The sequence below is a fragment of the Syzygium oleosum genome, unplaced genomic scaffold (assembly GCF_021117445.2).
Source record: "Syzygium oleosum isolate NSW1041296 unplaced genomic scaffold, Sole_v2.1 Sole_v2.34, whole genome shotgun sequence".
Classification (NCBI taxonomy): domain Eukaryota; kingdom Viridiplantae; phylum Streptophyta; class Magnoliopsida; order Myrtales; family Myrtaceae; genus Syzygium; species Syzygium oleosum.
Genome location: NW_026607518.1, coordinates 2,056,253 through 2,069,385, shown reverse-complemented (window position 1 = coordinate 2,069,385; position 13,133 = coordinate 2,056,253). Strand labels below are relative to the sequence as shown.

Sequence of the window (13,133 nt, the reverse complement as noted above, 5' to 3'; positions counted from 1 at the left end):
GTTTAAAGCACTTTGTTAGCGTTTTTCATTTACATTTGGATGGAAAAATGTTAAATTCGTCCAAAAAACAGGATCCAAGGTTAGTTTGGGGACTAACATTTGAAAAGTAAAAAGTGCGTGGACCGAAATTGGAAATTACTAAAAAGTTCTCAACATATTGCACTTTTGCTAATTCAATTTTAAACTTTTTCAATGTCCCAATTGAGTTCTAAACCTTTTCACGTTTTGTCAATTCAGTCTATTCGGCCAATTTAATAACCAATAATAATGACACATGTGACCCGGCCATCCTACGTGGCATGACTAACCATAACGCAAATTTTTTTGAAATTTTTATTAATTTTTCTTTTCTTTTTTTTCTTTATTGTTAAGGGCCTGCAGGAGCCGCCGGCTAGCACGTGGCAACCTAGCCGCCCACTGGGCAAGGGGTGCCCCTCGCCAACCGCTGGGCAAGGGGCACCCCTCTCTGACTGCTGGTGAGAGCTGCAGCCCTTACCCAGATCTAAGTGAGGGGCGCGAGCCCTCACTGCAGTTGCCTAGGACTCGCTGGCCTCGCCCAATGGCCAGCAAGGGCTCGTGGCCTTCGCTCAAAGCCGTGATGGCCTTGCCCAGCAGCAAGTAGACCTGTTAAATGGGTGGGTGGCGTCGGGTTTGGATCGGGTCATAAATGGTCCGACCCAACTTAACCCATTTAACCTGTTTTCGATCCATTTATCGCAAGGCAAAAATCTTGACTTATACCCGACCCGACCCATACCCGACTCGATCCATTTAACTAAATATAGGAAAGCTTATTTCTGATAATTATTTTAAAAATTTGCATTGCTACAACATCATCATGCAATACAAATCTTTTAAAAAAAATTAAGGCTCCGTTTGTTTCGCAGAAAATATAACATTTCTGGAAAATGTTTTTAGGAAAATAACAATATTTTCCGATATTTTGTTGAAACCTGGAAATGAACTAAAAAATATTTTCCGTCGTTTGTTATGAAAAATCATATTTTCCTCTAAGCACTCATTTTAATATTTTATTTTTTTATTTTAAAAAAATCATATTTTAAATATTTTTCTTTTCCTTTTTTCTTTTCTTTTTTTTTTTTTTTTTTCTTTTTCCCCAACCAGTGACCGGCCACGAGGCGAGGGACAAGCTTGCCTTTGGGTGAGGCCAAGGCCTCGCCGGCCTCCTAGCGAGCTTGAGTCTCGCCGAGCTTGCGTCAGTGAGGCCAAGGCCGGCGCCAGCCTCTCGAGGCTCGCTAGAGGCCGGGCAAGCTCGTCCCTAAGTGTAGTTGGTTGGAGTGCCTTAGGCCATCGCTATGGCCAGCCACGGGCAGGGGAAGAAGAAAAAAGAAAAAAAAGAAAAGGAAAAAGGAAAAGAAAAAAAGAAAAAGAATATAAAAATTATAAAAATCAAAAAATTAAAAAAAAATTGAAAATTTCACTTAAGCTTATTGGGTAAATCCATTTATGACCCATTTGATACCCATTTAAGATCCATTAAGTTAATAAGCGACCCATTAATAACCCATTTAAGTCTATTTTTAAAACTAAATCCAACCCATTTATAACCCACAATTATTAAATATGGGTTAATATATGGGTTCTTGACCCATTTACCACCTCTAGCGGCAGGCGAGGGCCCGATGATCCTTGCCAACCACGGTAAGGTTGCGCATGCAGCAACTTGCAAATAGTGTTTGATTACGTTCTTTTGTTCAGAATCGGTTTGGGAATAGAAATCCGTTTGTTTAATTTTTTTATTCAGGCACAAATTCTTGCAAATTTGTGCCGGAATCGCTTAGGCCAGCGAGAATCAAGAATAAAAAAAAGTAGCTTCTTGATTAAGGAACAAAAATGAGAATCGAGTTTTTTTCTTCTTCTTTTTCTTGTTTTTATAATAGAAAATAATGTCCGGCGTGAGGGCCACCTCGCCGTATCAGCAGATTAAAATATTTTAATAAAAAATATTATTAATAAAAAAAATTTACCGGCCATGGCCAGCGATCAAACCATGGAGAAAAAAATAAAAAATATTATTAATAAAAAAAAATTCTAGGCCATGGCCGGCACCAGGCCATGGAGAAAAAAAATAAAAAAATTATTATTACTAAAAAAATTTTAGGCCATGGCGGACGACCGGCCATGGCGAAAAAATAAAAAAATATTTTCAATAAAAAAATATTAATAAAAAAAATATTTACCCTACGCTGACAACCATGGCAAAAAAATAAAAAATATATTTTCAATAAATATATTTTTTATTAAAATATTATTAATAAAAAATATTTATAAAAAATAAACAATATATTTATAAAAAAATATTTTACCGGCCATGGCCAAGAAGGAGGAGAAGAAAAAAAGAAAAGAAAGAAATATTAAAATATTTAAAATGTTATTAAAATATTATTAATAAAAAGAAATTTTATGCAGATTCTACAAACGCGTTTACGTTCTTTACTTATTTCGGGAATAGAAATTTTGGTGTTCTAAATGCCTGAAATGCTTAGAATCGGTTCAGGGCACGAGATAAAAAGAATCATTTCGACCGGAATCTATTCCGGGCGGAGAATGGTTGCATGGCGCACTAAAAGAATAAGTGAAGAAGGAACAGAGAAAAAAAAAAGGAAAATGCAAAGAAAAAAATGAAAATTAATAAAAAAAATCAGAAAATATTAAAATATTATTTAAAATTTTCCACATTAGTGCCAGCTGTATCATGTAGGATAGTTAGCATCCACGTTAGCGACTTCTTGTCAAAATTGGCCCGATGGACTCAATTGGCAAAACGTGAGAAGGTTTAAAACTTAATTGACATAATTAAAAGTTTATGACTGAATTGACAAGAATATATTAGGTTCATGACTATGCTTGGTAATTTTTCCACCGAAATTGAATAGAAGCAATAGTACAGGGATCATTATTGTTATCTCCTCTCCATTATAAATTTATTTATTGCACTTTAGCGCCATGTGTACATCTTTGGTGCTTAGGTGGCATTTCCCATCGATTTTGGAATTCGTCCCAAAATCGTGATCGCAGATTAATTTAAAGATCAAATGTGTCATAAGATAAAGTATAAGAATCAAAGTTTGACATGGGCAATCGTACAAGGACCATTTTGTAGTTATTCCATAATATCTTGATAAATATAGAAAAACAGACATGAATATCATGGCACTTTCACTTGAATTGTGCTGTAGGACATTGAATCCAATGCAATAATGATCAAATATTTTTTCCCCAATTACCCTTAATAACTTACTTCACATATATTGTGTTCATGGATAAATGCGTGAGTTCATAATTTCATTTATTTCAATTTTAAAAATTTGGATATTTTCTAACCTAGACAAACCAACCTTAAAAATGTTTAACTCTTGAAATACTTTTCTCTCACCACACATTTATGCAAATTTCTTAGGGTTGTGCATTTTAATCAATAGGTATTTTCATTATATAATGATTCAACCACTTCATGACAAAATAATTTTTAATTTTAATTCATTCAAATGTCCATTTCTTGCGCGCACACGCAATGCATATACACGTCTGCTAGCTCTTCTATTAGAAAAACAGCTAAGATCCAATAATGTTAGATTTTCTCCTATGCACGCGTGGGGATTAGCTTGATTTTATATACATGTTGACCGTCTTTCTGGTTTGATCGGTAGGCCATTTGTCTGAAATTGGCATGGGTACATGTCAAGGGCCTGCACAAAGAAATTGAAGTGGGCAGACTGGTTCGTCTCTTTTTCTCGGTCAAATTGTTTTTACCTATTTATTAAATTACAGGGTTCTAGATAAGATCGCTTGAAATTGCTCTGGACGGATCATTCCGTCAATCCTTGATAGAATTGACTAATGGGATAAGATTTGGATGATTCATGTGTTCATAAAGCTTTGGTTCCTTTTTCCGGAATAATTGCATGATAAGTCCTAAACTTTATGGATGGAATGCAATTGAGTCCAAAATCTTTATATTGATTCAATCGAGTCCTAAATCGTTGCTGAAAATGTATTTGAGTACTAAAATTTGGGTTAAAATGTGCAAATTTAGGGGAAAATTACCAATAAAGTCTTCAACCTATTGTACTGGTGGTAATTCAGTCCTAAACCTTTTGACGATTTACCAATGTAGTACATCCGACCAATTATGGCCGGACATTGTTGACGTAAACAATTTTTGCAATTTTAAAATATTTTTTTGATTTTGTTCTTTTTTCCCCTTTTCTTTTTTTTTTCCTTTTTCTTTTTTCTTTTTCTCTTATTTCCCTCCGCCGGTCCGCGGCCTCGCCGGTGGTTGGCAAAGGTCGTCAACCACAGGTGAGCATTGCAGCCTTTGTAGATCTAGGCAAGGAGCTATTAACCTTTATTTGATTTGAGTCATAACTACTCAATTCACCCATACCTACCGGCATACCAGAAATCAGGAAGTTTTTGTTCACATGAGGTAGCAAACGCCGAAGATACAATCTTTCCGGAAATTCACTCACAATGTTGCTCAAACTTGTGCTCTTATGAAAGACGGTTATAAGCTCTTTATCGCTAGACTGTCACGCCCGGTGGTCTTGTGGGTCCAATATTGAGTACTTCATTTGTGTACTATCTATATACCTATGTCAGAGAGCAAAAGAGGGGGATGGGTATTCAGGTAAACCAACCCCTATGTTTCTTGATACAGCTAGAGCTTGAAGATCTTCGGTGGTTGACCTATCGATGATTGTGCAGGAGATATAAAGAGAGCTAAAGGTCTAAGAATTGAGTGCGCTAGTTGTGCCAACCAATGGACCGCATCGTTGGAACTAACATATGCTTGCACTTATATCTTCCTCCGGAAGGTCAAAGGTCATTTACTTACCAATGCCATCCCTAATTGGCTTTATATATCCACCACCAGTTTTCCAGCAATGATTCTTCTTTTGTTATCTCGATTGATCATGTTTAATTTCCTAATTGTTAATGCATGGTCCTAATTAAATTGGTCCAAAACGACCCAAGTGATACTTTATATACTTTGTAAGGATCGATTTCTTATAAATATACCTAGTGTGTTAGAAAGGGGAAATCGCGTCACAAATATTTGAACTTTTGTCCGTTGTACAATCGAGCACCTAAACAATCTCTTTGCTAAACCAAGAATCTCAACTTTTAAAATTTGGCTTAACGTGAGGCCTCCATTAATTAAAATTTCCATCTGATGCGTTTTTAATGACATGACTCTCTTATTCAGCAAATGTTAAGCACAATTGCCAATGCGACACGCTTATTTAACAAAATTTGTGTCATATCTCTATTTAGGTGTTGGGTGATGAGGAAGGAGGGATAGTGCTGTCATGAACAATCTTAACCGTTCGATAAATTTCTGTGACATGGCATCATCTCAAGAGGTCACATCGAATTTCAATAGGGATAATTAAAGGCTATTTAATGGTTTACTTTCGAATTGGCATTTTCATTCGCAATTTAATGACAGATTCGCATTGAGTCAAGTTTAAAAGTTAAGATACTTGATTATGATTGTAAAATGAGTAATGATTCAGGTACTTGCGGTGTTATGGTTCTTATTAGAAGAGATCAATAAACTTTATCAAATCAAAGTTCTAAGACCGCTACAAATCACATGAAATGGACGCACGAACTTGTCACGTCGTCTCATCATCTAATGACTTGTCGGAGTGAGTCGTTTTCAACCACAAACATCTTCCTATATTGCATCATGGATGTCTGTCTACCCGGAGCTTTTTCTTCCCGGTCTCTCTCATCGCAACTAACATTAGACCTATATTTTCATTTGTGGGGCATGTTTAGAGAGAACATTTAGGGCATAAAAAAAAGTCCATAAAACGTATTAATGTGTACATATACGTATGAAAATCTTCATTTAATGCCAATCCACCTGCAAATGCTAGCTTTTAACAATTCCGCAAGGCTCGAATTGACAGCCAGCCCCCACCGTATAATATACATGCACAGGCACACGCTCTGACCAGCAGGCGTTTACGAAGTCCTTCAAAAATTTCAACAGATAAAGAAATTGGCGAAGGGCCACCTTGGCTAATATAGCGAACCTCGGGGGCATGTATGCAAACACAAACTTGATGAGGACATCAACGCAATAAATTGGCAGCTGCTTTCTCTCTCTCTTTCTCTCTAGTACAGAGATGGACATGAACAAGCAGGGTCGACAAATGCCATTGATTCCCGCTGTTAAAGTAGCTGGGAATTAATAGTTTTTGCCCTCCTTTCTTCTCTCTCTCTCTCGCTGTGTTCTTTAAATTCTTGAGACTTAATTGCTTCAGCTCAACCAACCCTATCTATCTCCATCCTCTCTCTCTCTCTTTAAGTCAAGAAAGAAAGCTCTCCATCACAAGCAAGATTGCCCCCATTTCATATAAAGAGGCGCATTATTGATTTTCTTGAGCCCTGGTTCAGAGAGAGTCTTGAGAGATTGAAGAGCGAGCGAGTCAAGTCGAGTCGTCCGTCGGTGAGTCAAGAAGATCGAGAAGCCGAGAGGCGCGGCGGAAGGTTTCCGAGAATGCAGGAGGTGGCGGTGTACACGGTCAAGGTGGAAGAAGGAAAGGAAGGCGCCAACGGAAGGCCGTCGGCAGGGCCGGTTTACCGAGGCATTTACGCCGAAGATGGCCTTGTCGGGTTGGAGCCCGGCATGGAGTCTCCATGGCAGTTCTTCAGGTCTCTCTCTCTCTCTCTAACCGGCGGGAGACGTAGAAATCTAGTTCAAACGGAACACCTGCATTTCTTGGCATTTCTGTTTTAGGAAATTTCATAGGTTATATTATGTATTTGATAAAAACCGCACCAAGATATCGCGCACGGTCAAGAAGGGCGATAGCCCGTGAGCTCGATCTAGCCGTCACCGATCGCGATGAGTCGATTCAATGCAAAATGTTGGTTTCATTCGTGCTAGATCACCGGCTTAACCCGAGTAGCCTCGACCTGTCACGGCGGAGGGGGGGATTGAAACCGATACTATACTTGCCGCTCGCCATACCATCTGTCTTTGGATTCGAGACCCAACGACATAAATTAGAAGTAACTTTGAGAAATGAAATGATACTATACATGGGAAACATTGATTTAATTAAACTTTATTTTCTCCATTTTACATAAGTTTTAATTCTTTTACAGTTATTTCCATTGCCATAGGCGAATGGAAAAGAAATGGCCGTGAGGATTGCCTCTCTCAAATTTTATTTGGAAGTTCTTGTTATGCCTCCGTATACTTACCAAACTATAATCATATTGATACTAATCTTTTCTTTTGCCATGATCTCATATATGCTAAATTCTTTTTATACAATGACTCACAACAAGAAAATGTACCCGACACATGTGATCAGATTTTGCACCTGTGATTAGTTCAAGCTGACCACATCGACACTTCCGATGAGTGATTGGGACATATTATTATAGTAGGTCATCTTATCCTGGCGCAGACATCAAAGATGAATCTTTTACTCTTTTCTTATTTTGGGTAAAATGAAATAATTTAAGAAGGCTCAAGATCGAAATTCGATCGAAAAGGAAAGTAAAATTGATAGGAAAAATGAAAAATTAATGGTGAGCACATGGTGGGGGCAAACTCCGCGAAGGGTAGCTGAAATGATATTATGGCTGTCGTAAGAGAAAATGATATAATAGAAAAAATATATAAAATCGTCGAATGGCCCATGCAGGTCTCGAACCTGCGACCTTCGCGTTATTAGCACGACGCTCTAACCAACTGAGCTAATAGGCCAATTTTGAGAATATGTTGATCGTAATCTAGATTTAATTTTTGTTGGTCATGACAGTGATACCGCTAAGACAAAGCCCGACTGCAGAATGCTGGGTCGTCGTCAGGTCGTGGATTCGAAGGTGCATCTCTCTCTCTCTCTCATTAGTGTTTATCGTCATGAATGTTTATTGGGGCAATGTGATTTTCTAGCTTGGTCCGAGAAAAATCCCATGAATTCCAAATTTCTTGTCACAACAAGCTTAATAAAGTTTGACACAAGATGGAAGATTTGATCACCTATCAAAAGCGACTAAAAAATGGGACAATGGTGACATGTCATGTGGTAGCCACTCTCTGAGATGGTATAAGCTCTGATTGAATATATGCAGGTTGGTCCTTATGTGTGGCATACGTACCAAGAGGTCTACAGCTCGGCGGTCCGCGTGGGTTCGGCGATCAGGAGTTGCGGCGTCAATCCTGTAAGTACATATGTGCTCGCGAACTACCCGAGTAGATAAGACGGAGGGATTCGTGATCAGTTTCTCCTTGATGGAGGGAAATGTGATGAGTTTTATTGATACAGGGCGACCGTTGCGGCATATACGGATCGAATTGCCCAGAATGGATCATTGCCATGGAGGTATGAATACAGCTCGCTCGCTCGCTTCCGCTCTTGACCTAATTATATCAAATTCCGCGTTTTGCCGTGGCAATACAGCACACAGTCACTCTCCATTGCAGAAGTCTTACAGTTTGTTTCTCGGTTTATTTATCATGTTTATGGAGAAAATTCAATGCAGAAACCGAAAGTTATTACCTGCTGAGCAAGTATTTCGAGCTTTAGGGCTGCGCTAATCGGTTTTGTTCGGTTTGGTTTGGCAGGCCTGTAGCGCCCACGCGGTGACATACGTACCGCTCTACGACACTCTCGGTAAGATATGAGTTTCTCTTAATTCTAGAATAGACTTCGTTTAAGGTCAAGATGTCTATTTCTCTGATGCTCATTCTGCTAGATTTTTAGCTCTTCTTTATGAACTGATCAAAGATAAGCTTTATCGGCTGAGCCTTGCACATAACAGGTCCCAACGCGGTCGAATTCATCATAAATCATGCAGAAGTCTCGATCGCTTTCGTGCAGGAAAACAAGATTCAATCCGTGAGTTTCCCTTTCAGTACCGACTCGTTAGTTAATTCTGTTTCTCTGTTCGCTTGCTTTACACGGTAGATCTCTATCTATGCAGATTCTCTCGTGCCTTCCCAAATGTCCGTGTTTAAAAAGTACGTATTGTGCTCTAAGCATACGCCTTAAGTGCAGAGTTAATGGAAGATTTAGGGGTTAGAAACTAAGTGTATGTCATCCTTGTTCAGCTATTGTCAGCTTCGGAGATGTTGCAAGTGCACAGGAGGCACAAGCAGAGGAACTAGGAGTCTCTTGCTTTACCTGGAAGGAGTTCTCGCAGCTGGTAAGAGGCGATGCGTTTCCTCAATAGATATGTCCGTACTTCTGAGTGAGTGTAAGACCAAATTACTGGTATGTTGATTAACAAGCTCCAATGGTCCATCATGCTTGATCCCGACCACAGGAAAATGCAGATTGTGAACTGCCTCCAAAGAAGAGGACCGATGTCTGCACGATAATGTACACGAGCGGAACAACTGGAGATCCGAAAGGGGTCATCATCACCAACGAGGCTCTCATGGCACAAGTACTGTCGATTGACAAGCTACTCTTCCGAACAGACAGAGTGGTAAATATTCAAGCGCGTTCTCTGCGAATTAAATAACGCATTCTGTTGCTCGTGGACGAGCATTTGATGATCATTTGAGTGTAAATATAAGCAACGCTTACAAATGGATGCAAGGCTAGGGCTTTACTTCTTCCCACTTTGTGTTTGCTTGTGTTCATACGTTTTTGCAAGAGCTAGAGAAGTTTTCTTGACTTGGAAGTAGCTTTAATGTGACATGAAGTTCCTGTATTACAGTTCTCGGAAGAGGATACATTTTTCTCGTTCCTTCCTCTGGCTCATATTTACGACCTGACGATGGAAACTTACTGCATCTACAGAGCTTCTTGTATAGGATTTTGGCGAGGCGTAAGATCACTCGGCCATCCCTTATCAATACATCATTCTGTTTCTACGAGTTCTCTACTTACTCCTTCCGATTTCATTTCTTAGGATGTCAGGTTTTTGGTAGAGGACCTACAAGAACTGAAGCCGACCATCTTTTGCGGGGTTCCCAGAGTCTATGACCGAATCTATACTGGTAATTCGCTTGCTACCCCGAGTCGCTAATTCGATAAAATTGAGAATTCTGTCGCTAGCGAAAGGATAGCGATTACGATTAGTCAATGTTTACTGTCAACCCTTTCAATCCTTGTTTGTTCTTTTTCAAAGGCATACTTGCTAAAGTTTCATCAAGCGGAGTGATACGGAAAAAGTTGTTCCAGTACGCATATGACTAGTACGTCTCCTGATTCCACGTCATCCTTCTGAGTTCTACCCTTTTATCTCATGTATAACTATGTCTAATGATCGCTTATCGACAGCAAGTTAGCGAATCTAGAGAAGGGATTCCCGCAGGATAAAGCCGCGCCTCTCATGGACCGACTGGTCTTTGAAAAGGTTAGCTTATTTATCCCTCGTTAATCTCTTTTTCAGTGAACATTAATTTCTACTCTTATCGGTTTCCAATTGTCATAGACAAAACTAGCGTTGGGAGGGAGAGTTCGTGTCCTGTCATCTGGTGCAGCACCATTGCCAAAGCATGTTGAAGAATTTTTGCGGGTCACCAGCTGCTCCACATTATCGCAAGGCTATGGTACGGTTGGTTATATTTGTTTCATAACAACCTTTGTCGAGATTTTAGTTACCCTTTGGTCGAAACTTCGGTAATTTGACTTCATTTCTTTCTTTCACTGGCATTTTTCTCTCTCAGGTCTTACGGAAAGTTGTGGCGGGTGCTTCACATCCGTAGGCGATGTGTTCTCGATGATGGGAACGGTCGGCGTCCCCATGCCGTCGATTGAAGCGAGGCTGGAGTCTGTGCCTGATATGGGGTATGATGCGCTTTCGAGCACACCTCGTGGAGAGATTTGTCTGAGAGGAACAACATTGTTCTCCGGTTACCACAAGCGCCAAGACCTCACCAACGATGTCATTGTTGATGGCTGGTTTCACACAGGTAAACGAATCGAATATTTCTGAATTGCAGCTATAATTTGGAGTAGACATATCCCAAATCCGTTCTTACCAAACTGATTTCAACCATCACTTAGTATTAAAGAAAGGATTGTTTGTTCTTGCAAATCACATGTTTTGCAGGGGACATTGGTGAGTGGCAGCCAAACGGGGCAATGAAGATCATCGATCGGAAAAAGAACATATTTAAGCTTTCTCAAGGTGAATATGTCGCTGTAGAGAATGTCGAGAGCGTGTATCAGCGTTGCCCTCTTGTGACTTCGGTATGCCTCTTGCCAGTTCATATGAAGTAGAGCAGACACAGGCCAAACATTTTCTTCTGATTTTATGAATTTTATGTTTCTTCCCACGTTTTCTGCAACAGATTTGGGTATACGGGAACAGCTTCGAGTCCTTCCTTGTGGCCGTAGTGGTCCCCGATAGGAAGGCCCTCGAGGACTGGGCGGCAAACCAAGGTGTCACGGGGGATTTCCATTCGCTGTGCCAAAATCTCAAGGCGAAGAAGTACGTGTTGGACGAGCTAAACAGCACCGGCCAGAAGCACAAAGTAAGCAGATAAATTCCCATCTCTTGCAAAATGCGAAAGCACGACATTGCATTTTGCCGTCTGACTCGAAATTCTCTGTGCAGCTTCGAGGTTTCGAGATGCTGAAAGCGGTCCACTTGGAGCCTAACCTCTTTGACATGGAGAGAGATCTGATCACTCCGACCTTCAAACTGAAGCGCCCGCAGTTGCTCAAATACTACAAGGTACTCATTCTAGCCTCTTAGCTTGTTTCCTAAGATAGCTGACCTGAGATTGCTACCGATAACTCTATTTCATGATCACCTCCAATTTTGTAAAAAGGGAATCTGTATGCGACAAATAAGCAAAATTCTTGCAGTTCCACGAGATTTTCTCGACCTTATCACATCTGCATCTTATAGTCTGCTCGATCACAAGCACGCAGGTTTTTTCCTGCCTCAAGTTCATTAATGTTATTTAGGAAAGTAATGCATTAACAAGAGCATCACGTTACTTATAACGACATTAAGCAGTACCGAGCACTGGGTTCTGGGCGAAACTAATAATCTTGGGTGGTACTAACTTTCACCTAGATCTTTTTAAGGTGGTCTTGCACATTACACTTTTTAAGTCTCAAAACTGCAAACGACTGCACTAAACCTGAGTGTTCTTCTGCTATTTGTTTCCTGTAGGACTGTATTGACCAGCTCTACTCTGAAGCAAAAGCAAACAAAGTGTAAGAGCCGCTATTGGAGGGCATGGCTCCATAAGTCCACATACACAGCATTGGCCATCTGCTTAAAACTACATTTAGATTGTTTCTTTCCTGAAGAATCGATCGAGGTTGCGAGCGAATTATCACAAAGGCTCGTTCATCGATCCCTCATCTTCACAACTTCATCTGTACTTGCATGTGTTAATATTCAACCGCTCGATAAATGCTTATAAGATACTTTGATGCTAGGGAGGAGCAAACAAGATCTATTTTTCATTTGTTACTCTCTTAATAACATGAAGTCCTCCTAGTTTTACATATAATTCTCGCTCTGCATTGGAGATTAGTGAATTCGTTTTCCCTTCTACTCGATAATTGCCAAGAAATCAGGAGATCTCGGACAAGGCATCAACGTAAAGTGGTTCCGTCGGGGGACCATTTGATTTATGTTCTGTGCTGCTGAAAGGGAAGAGACTCAAATCGATTCAAAGAGCACATCACTCCTGGCCTCCTCTGCAATGCGCAGATTACAACAGATTGATGTGAAGTGCTACGATCCGGGTCAAATTCCTTTTCTCTCTCATCTTATATCAATTTGGAGAACGACAACCCGACCAAACAGCAGAAACAATCACGTATTGAACAATTTGATCATCAGCGCCGACCAATGCGAGTGATCAAGCATTGAACATTTGTGTGGTTTTACCTCACAAATCGGGATTGAAGCCACTAGAAAACCCGGTTATGACTCGTAGCTCTTTGACCTGTCGGTCTGTGAGGTGAATTTGAAGGATGAAGAGAAAGGGAGGAGGAAATTAGAAAAGCAGAGAGTGAAGTGAAGAAGGAAACTAAGTCAAGAATAGTCAGGGTTAATAGAGCAAAGACGGGGACTAAAGAAAACTCACTAAGTAAATTTTGTGCACAAAAGACAACTCAGAGAAATTTTTTTTCTGAGTTTAGTATCCATCCGCGACTCAT

The 13,133-nt window shown here is 40.0% G+C and overlaps 1 protein-coding gene and 1 non-coding gene across 2 annotated transcripts; one reads left to right on the top strand and one right to left on the bottom strand.

Moving 5' to 3' along the window:
- Positions 1–6,316: 6,316 nt before the first annotated feature.
- LOC115661612 (probable CoA ligase CCL6) lies at positions 6,317–12,478 on the top strand. Its single transcript, XM_030583842.2, has 19 exons — positions 6,317–6,690; positions 7,812–7,875; positions 8,125–8,214; positions 8,319–8,375; positions 8,618–8,666; positions 8,815–8,891; positions 8,977–9,013; positions 9,104–9,198; positions 9,319–9,483; positions 9,718–9,828; positions 9,913–10,000; positions 10,132–10,198; positions 10,284–10,359; positions 10,438–10,555; positions 10,673–10,918; positions 11,059–11,198; positions 11,300–11,482; positions 11,566–11,685; positions 12,133–12,478. The coding sequence occupies exons 1-19, from the start codon at positions 6,536–6,538 to the stop codon at positions 12,178–12,180; spliced, it is 1,986 nt and encodes a 661-aa protein (XP_030439702.1). The 5' UTR covers positions 6,317–6,535; the 3' UTR covers positions 12,181–12,478.
- On the bottom strand, positions 7,683–7,756 carry TRNAI-AAU (transfer RNA isoleucine (anticodon AAU)). Its single transcript has one exon. It is a non-coding gene; the product is annotated as a tRNA-Ile (tRNA).
- Positions 12,479–13,133: the final 655 nt, after the last annotated feature.

Bases quoted from the DNA above. Each gene is read 5' to 3' on its own strand.
- LOC115661612 (XM_030583842.2), top strand. From the start codon at position 6,536: ATGCAGGAGGTGGCGGTGTACACGGTCAAGGTGGAAGAAGGAAAGGAA. The intron at 9,484-9,717 runs GTAAATATTCAA...CCTGTATTACAG, and splicing joins TCTTCCGAACAGACAGAGTG to TTCTCGGAAGAGGATACATT. The intron at 11,483-11,565 runs GTAAGCAGATAA...TTCTCTGTGCAG, and splicing joins GCACCGGCCAGAAGCACAAA to CTTCGAGGTTTCGAGATGCT.